The sequence below is a fragment of the Montipora capricornis genome, chromosome 1 (genome assembly GCF_036669925.1).
Source record: "Montipora capricornis isolate CH-2021 chromosome 1, ASM3666992v2, whole genome shotgun sequence".
NCBI classification, from domain to species: domain Eukaryota; kingdom Metazoa; phylum Cnidaria; class Anthozoa; order Scleractinia; family Acroporidae; genus Montipora; species Montipora capricornis.
Window position 1 is genome coordinate 44,190,464 of NC_090883.1, and position 7,500 is coordinate 44,197,963.

General features: G+C 42.9%; 1 protein-coding gene across 1 annotated transcript in view; it reads left to right on the forward strand.

The window, feature by feature from the left end:
* Positions 1 to 7,500, forward strand: part of LOC138045830 (NACHT domain- and WD repeat-containing protein 1-like) — a 40,197-nt gene that overhangs the window by 22,069 nt on the left and 10,628 nt on the right. The window contains exons 17-22 of the mRNA XM_068892461.1: positions 1 to 22; positions 1,836 to 1,883; positions 2,063 to 2,234; positions 3,002 to 3,182; positions 4,879 to 6,194; positions 6,576 to 6,701. The exon at positions 1 to 22 is cut by the window's left edge and continues 126 nt beyond it. Of these exons, the coding sequence (XP_068748562.1) occupies positions 1 to 22; positions 1,836 to 1,883; positions 2,063 to 2,234; positions 3,002 to 3,182; positions 4,879 to 6,194; positions 6,576 to 6,701 (1,865 nt within the window). The remainder of the gene's footprint in view (positions 23 to 1,835; positions 1,884 to 2,062; positions 2,235 to 3,001; positions 3,183 to 4,878; positions 6,195 to 6,575; positions 6,702 to 7,500) is intronic.

Genomic DNA, 7,500 nt, shown 5'->3' on the forward strand with positions numbered 1-7,500 from the left:
ATTTGTAGCGAGGCTTTACGAGGTTTGGTTCAAAATTGTCCGTTTCGCTCCCATGATTTTGTAAAGATTTTGTAAGTTTTGATTCACGGCCGCGTGATTCGAGGTTTCCCGGGATCTGGGGCCGGTTTCTCGTAAGTCACAAAAGTTTTTCGGGCCCGAAGAGCCATTTCCGAAACTGCCGTCTGCTTGTTTTGATTGGCTGATCTTTGAACGTGTATTCAAGATAAAAAAAAGCAAAATGACTGTGGATTTTGATAACTTAAAACCTCTCCGTTCTTCAGATACAGAGGGAATTGTGGCACTTGAAAAATATCCGAAAAGTTTCGGGACTTTCGAAAAACGGGCCCCTGAATTCCTAAATCCAGGTTTGTGAAACTAGTAGAGGTTCGGTACTCCTGCAGTTTTTGTAGACCTCTCATTGTTGTCTTTGATAGAGGGGATTTCAACTAATTGTCAAAAAAGGTTTCGCAGGTTCTTTGTTTCCGCGTGTACGTGATTGGTTCAAACTCTCGGGCACATTTTCTTCCAATCAGACGCAAAAGCCAAACTATTTGCGATTTGCTCGCACGGATTTTCCAGAGCTGAACGCCACCTGCATTCATATTCGTTGCATTACTATTGGCTCATTTAAAAGAAAGAAACGAAACTTTATTCGTTTTATTACGTTGAAAGGGAGAGATACCAGAGGTTAATATCCCTTTTGAGGGTATCCGCCCGGATTTTGTTAACTGAGAGTCGATTTTGATGAGGGAGGAAAACCGGAGCACCCGGAGAAAAACCCTCGTAGTCAGATTGAGATCGGGTTGAACCCGGGTCGCAGAGGCGAGAGGCACAGCTGATTACTGCGAAGCCAACCTGACTGCCCCTTGAATGTCTTTTTTTATTATTATTGGTCGAGGTAGAGCGAGTTTCAATCGAGTGTCGTAAAACCAAAACCAAAGTAATTACTTTGACCAATCAAAAAGGACGGAGGCAATCCAGTAAACCAATCAAAACTCGAAGTAATTATACGTAGCCGACACAAAGCGCGGGAAAATGTGCACGCGCAAGCCACGATTGGTTTTGGTTTCACTTTCGATTGGTTGAAAAAATGGCGCGAGAACTTTGAACCAATCACTGAGTGAAGTAATGCAAAACCAAGGCAATACGCCTTTTGCAACTAACGATCACATGGTACAAAATCTGCCATGCTGGAGGGCAAGCTCATTATTATTCTTCCACTGGGACATTAAAACAAAGGCAAGTCAAGCTTGACTGGTTCAGGTCTCTTTGTTGACTTTCGACACTCAATTGAAAACCGCCCTAATAGCCAACTGCAGTTGTTCTGACTTGTTAAGACTGATCCTGCTCTTAGTTTTGCAAGTCTCCGATAAAGCAGAAGCCGATAACCCATAAGTGTCGATCTCTTTCATTTGACCTTGGCCCATCAGTTTACTCTATTATCGAAATTTAGAATACGGGCCCCGCCAAATTATGGCCTGTCGAATTTGGCCTCAGTGATGACCATAACGTCTCTTATGGATCTGCAATCAAGTAACCTCAAGAGGGAATGCTCTTGCTTTATGAAAAATCATGGATCGTGCAAGGAAAAGAATACTTTTTTCACGCACAAATCTAACAGAAGCCGTGCTAAAATAGATAATACCGAAAACAGATGGGCCGTATTTCAGCGCAGATCGAGACTCCTGGGTTAAGGACTTTTGATAAAAGTAGTTTAAAAATTAGGCAGAGTTTTTGAGGTTTTGAAACACAGTCGTCGTGTAAGAGGTTAACGGAGCTGTCATTTTAAACGGCGATAACTTGAACTATTTCATGACAGTACTGTTGTTTTGTAGTGCAAGATTCAGAACGCTTTTGACCTAATTCCAACCAAGCTGTCACCAGTAAGTACGAAGTTTCTTATGCGAGATTAAGGTACAATCTTTGGTCGAGTCCTTTTTAAGCCTGGATTTTTCGGGCTTCTTCCAGGCCACTCCGAAATCTCTTCCATAACTATAATGGTCATTCTTATATGAAATTATTTCATGTCTGTCCATGATACCGACTGTTATAATATCTGCAGGTACTTTCGAACCTTGTCTTGGATTCTCGCAGCCCGCCCGAGCCCACACTCATCCCGTCCAGAGGCTTCCTGACCCCTCCCGGGGGTCAGTTGGTGCAGACACTTGTAGATAACTCGGCCAGTGCAGTGTATGGTCTGGCGGCTACAAGCGATGGAAAATATGCTGTCACAGGTTTGTAAAATCCAAGCAGACCCTCTTTTTTCCGCAAATTGCCCTCAGTTAATAAATTATGAGAAGCTGGAGGGATAAAAGCGAGTTGAGAGCCAACAGAGGCGGCTTTCTCGCGGCGACCTGGTATTGCTAACCCCAAACTAAGACAGTATCACCTAAGGTGAATTTAATACCCTAACCACTTGGCCTCTTGTCAGTGCAGCTTATTGACAAAGCCGCGCAGTAGACTGTGAGCCATCTCTTCTTTTCGCGCTTTCGCGCGATTAAGCAGCCATACGCGAGTTCTTGCCTCGTCACTCGCGATCCGCGAAAGCGTGCGCTGCTTTGCGTACTGACCGGGTTAAATCATTTATATCATCCTCGGAGACCCAGGGGCAGATCGCGGAGGCAAGGGCAAGTCTTCTTCTTCTTCGTCGCCATTTTCTTTTTCCCGTTTAGACTTCCCCTTGCCTCCGCGATCTGCCCCTGATGCTCCGAGGATGCATTTATAGCAATCACTGTATTCAGATCGTAAGGCTGTACATCCGAGAATAAGTGCTGTACTTATGGGTGAGAGTACCCATCAGCGCAAAGTATATCAAATCATGTGAGATTTTGGGGTTTGGGGGTTTGGTAAAAGGGGAAGACGGGAGTATCCGGACAAAATCATGTGAGAACAAAAAGGGCTCCACCAACCCACTTATAGTATCGAGTCCATTGTTGGAAAGCATGTGTTCTCAACCTTGCGCCAACCATGCTCTCCAGTGCTTTTTAATGCTTCTCTGTAGGTTCACTAAGCGGGCAGGTGAAAGTGTGGGACATTGTTGACGGGACGTTATTGCTGACCGTTCCTGACGCGGGCGATGAGATTAGTGTTGTAAAATGCTGCTGTGATGATCAAGTGATTGTTGTATCTTCGAAGAGTGGAATCAGTGTCTTATCATTTGAAACCGGTGAAATATTACACAGGTGATACGCTGTTGAAGTTATAAAATCACTAGACTGGAAAACAGTCGGTTTTCGAATTCTCGCGCACGCGCTTCGCGCGCGTTCCTCGCACGCCTGTAGGACGTGTGAGTTTTAGCGTCTCTTCCCAGTCTCACTCTTCGTTTTCTCCCTCGCTCCAGAACTTTCGCTTGAAAAAACGCATTCATCCAACGCAAAAGTACGGCCGTTTTGCAGTCTATAAAATCACGTAACCTTTTCATAATATTTGGCAGGTTCCACTTAACAAGTAGACGTCATTTTTTATGTGTCAGACCTTTTTATTGATGATAAAATTACTCCAGAATATTATCATACTGAGTTATTGTGAATTTTCAGACATGAAAATCCCGTCGAAGCTGAAATTCACGATAAGCAATGCGAATTTCCATAACAAAAACAAACGGTCGAAAAATCTGTCGGTTGAAGGTGGCCTTTAAACCTTGTCCTACTGTTAAACCTACCTTGCGAGCAGTTGGTTTCTCCTACTCTTCCCGAGAGAGAAACCATTGCGAGCAACCGTTAGTTTCTTTGAGTGAGCCGCAGTTCAGCGCCAAGAACGAATAAATTAAGTTCGAACCGGTAAAACGAGTTATTAACCCTTTTTTGGCGCTTGCGCGTGCGTTCAGCTACGTAACTGCTGCGTTTGGGCGACCCTGCTGTGTAGGGATTTCCCGCGAAATAAGACGAAGTGATGTCAAATACATCACGTGAGGTGTGACGTACTTCGCACATGCTCGATGGAAAATCAAACGGTTGCTCGCAGTGGTTTTTCTCTCGGGAAGCGTAGCAGAAACCAACTGTTCGCAGGGTACGTATGATAAACCTGGCCCAGTTGTGAAAAGGGTGGAGAACTTTATCTAGTGGATAATAATAATAATAATAATAATAATAATAATAATAATAATAATAATAATAATAATAATAATAATAATAGGTATTTATATAGCGCTCATGTCCTATGTTCAAGGCGCTTTACAATAATTGACCTTTCTATCTAAGCATAATAATGATAAATGAATAAGAAAATAGTCTAGTAATTAAAAATACCTAAAAATATGATAGTAATAATATAAGTTACAATAAGGTTCTAGAATAATGGGGAATTATCTAAATATTTCTTGAAAAGATACGCTTTCAACTTTGTTTTTAAAGTTTGAATGTTCGTGATGTTTCGTATATCATTTGGAATACTGTTCCACAGTCTTGGGGCGATGTTAGAAAAAGCTCTATCGCCATATGTTTTTGTGCGTGACCTGGGTTCTTTCAATAGCTTATTTGAGACAGAACGTAATGATCTTGAATACTGTTTAAATACCGTTTTGGATAAGTCAGTGATAAGTCATAAGTCACTATCCAGATTTTTAGTAAATGTGCTCCATGTTAAAAGTTCGCTGAGGTTTTCGTACACCCCTTTACTTATATCTCATTAGAGTGTGGATATTCACGTGGCCAAATACTGAAATGTTTCATTTTCACGTAATGAAACTGTCGGACGTTGATATATCCACCGCATAATGCTATCCAGTCTTTCAACAACTGAGGCCTGGTCTAATTCAAAATGCGTTATAGAGCGGTTTTAAATTGAGTGTCGAAACTAATCAGGGAATTGCTTTGGTTTTGTATTACTTCACTCAGTGATCGCTCTATCTCTGTTGTTGTTGTTGTTGTTAATTTTTAGAGTCGAGACCAAGTTCTTTGAAAATAGCGCTCCATTCAGATTGGCCGGTGAAAAAGGTTCCAAAATTGTCTTCCTGAAAGAGAGAAGTTTGAATGTGATCTTAACATCTACTGGGAAGCGTCTTCACCAGGATCCGAGTATTCAGCCCGTCGGAAATGCAGGACAAAACAGCTTGATATCTGCTTGGAACGACGTTGTATTGTGCAACTCAAAAGAGGACGAGAATTCTCTTATAGTCGTCGACATCAAAGAGTACAAAATTCTGCGTTCAATCAGAGTGTTCGAAGAAAGCGATGAGGAAGAATTTCTTCATCTCACACAAATATTAATGACATCTGAAAAAGAGGTTCTTGTTGCAAAGAAAATGAAAATTGATTTGTACTCGGTCGATGAAGGTGAGTTGTTACGAACATTTAAATGCAAAGTCGATGACTGGATTCAAAACGCTTCAATCGACGCGACGCGCAGTGTGTTGGTGTTTGCAAAGCGAGACAAAGTTGCGTTCATTGACCTTGAAAGTGGTGAAAGAAAAGATGTACTTCCACATCCAAATTACGTCTCCAGGGCATACGCGGTAGACTGCAACGTGATCCTCACTTCTTCGGGCGACAACATGGTGAGAGTATGGGATCTAACGCGAGAGGACGTTCACGGCGGCGTCGGAAAACCCGAGGTTTTGACGAACATATACTCGATTCCCGGAAACTCCCGACAATTGCTGACCGTGGGCCGACTGGGTATCGACATTTTCTGCGTTACGATTTGGGACTTACACACGATGCTGCCGATGCAAAAAGTTACCGGTATTACTTCCAGCTACTTGGAAGTTGTCAATGACCGAAGAGTCGCTCTACGTGTGAATAAGCAGGTCGCAATCGTGGACTTGCAGACGTGGAAAGTTGTAACTGTCCTCAAGGGACGAATCCCCGACTATGACTTCTTGGGCGTCGACATTTGCATCGTGAATGACAGGAAGGAAATTCTCACCTTCTCTCACGATCGAAAGAATTTGGCAATTTACGACATCGAAACGGGAGATCAAATGGCGGTGTTGAAATCTAACGCACCGGAACATGAGATCCAAAACTTCCTCGTGAACGCAGAAGGAACTCGTGCGCTATGGAATGCTGACAAGATCTATGTGTGGGACCTGGAAACGAGAGAGCAAATTTTTGTCATCGAGAGAGAGGGATACAAGAAGCTCACGTTGTCGCATGCGGAACTCACACCTGATGGTCGGTTTTTTGTGTGCAGTGCGCGCAAGAAAGAGAAAAGAGATTGCGTCCGACACACGGCTGTGTGGGATTTACAAAAGAGTAAGTACACTCAAATTTATATCAAAGCTTTTCTTGTCCTCCTTCGCCAAAGGGTCGAGGTCATTGTAATTGGGGCGGGACGCAGAGTCGACTGGGGCCTCACTTCTGTGCTGCCCTTTGCCTAGTTTCATCAGAGTTGCCGGACGTAAATAGATTAAATAAAAAGTAAATTGATATCTACAAAGGCTTACGGTGTATGATGCCACATAGGGAAAAATAGCCAAAAGAGGAAGGGGATTTTGTCCGCTGCCACAAACACGAATAGAGATGCACCACTTAAGTGGAATAGGGAAGGTGAGCCTCATGAAGCTGTGCCATTAGCGCATGCGCGAGTGCATTTCAAGCATGTGTTGTATTGTAAAATCACTACTTGGATTTCAGGAAAACTTGCTCATGATCTGCGTTGCGAGGATGATACGGACACGATTTCATTGACAATAATGGACGATCGGCGAGTGGTGACTGCGCACAAAGATTTGAAAATTATCTGCTGGGACATTGAACAAGGTATGGAATTTGTTGCGGAGTTCTTAAGGTGAATCCCTAGAAATAGAACTTGTCATAGATTTCTGATGAAACTTCGTACACTTTTGTAACATGTCAAGGAGATGATAACAATGTAATAAAAAAAGGGGGATGACTGTGTTTGTTTCCATGGTACGACGCTCACGAATACGGCTATTTGAGCTACTTTGACAATTGCTGCGCACCCCCATTGCTGGACAAATTTAGCTCGATTTTTTAAGTGTAATCCAACGTATGGCGCAGAGCGTGGTGTCATTCTATGGTTAATTTAAGTACGCACCTGAAAAATTTATTTGAATACCTTTGTGAGTACTTAACACTTCAAAATAGATTTAACTTTAATGCGGGCTGTTTTATGAAATTGCCAAAAAACTGGCCATAGATTTTTGCTGATTTTTCCACTACTCCATGAAGACACCGTTCTCAGCAGATATATTAAATAAAAAATGGGGGTCACCTTACTCGTTGACGAGAAAATAGCCATTCTTTGACGGATTAGGCCAGGCGTCAATGAAATCCCCGCCATTTTGTCAATGTGCCGGCGCTACTGCGCGCGCCAATGACGCAAGAAATTATGCGCAGTAAGGTTGCGCAATGATTTCGTGTGGCGGAAGCCTCACTCCCCAGAAGTTCTATAGCCCAATGGCTGAAGCTATTAGCTTACAGTGCCACCACTGTAAAAGAAGACCTCATCACTTACACGAACACTAATCGTTTGATTCCGTTATGGGCTATCTCCCGTGTCAAGGTTTGTTCAGTAGAGTGGAGTTCTGAGGCAAAC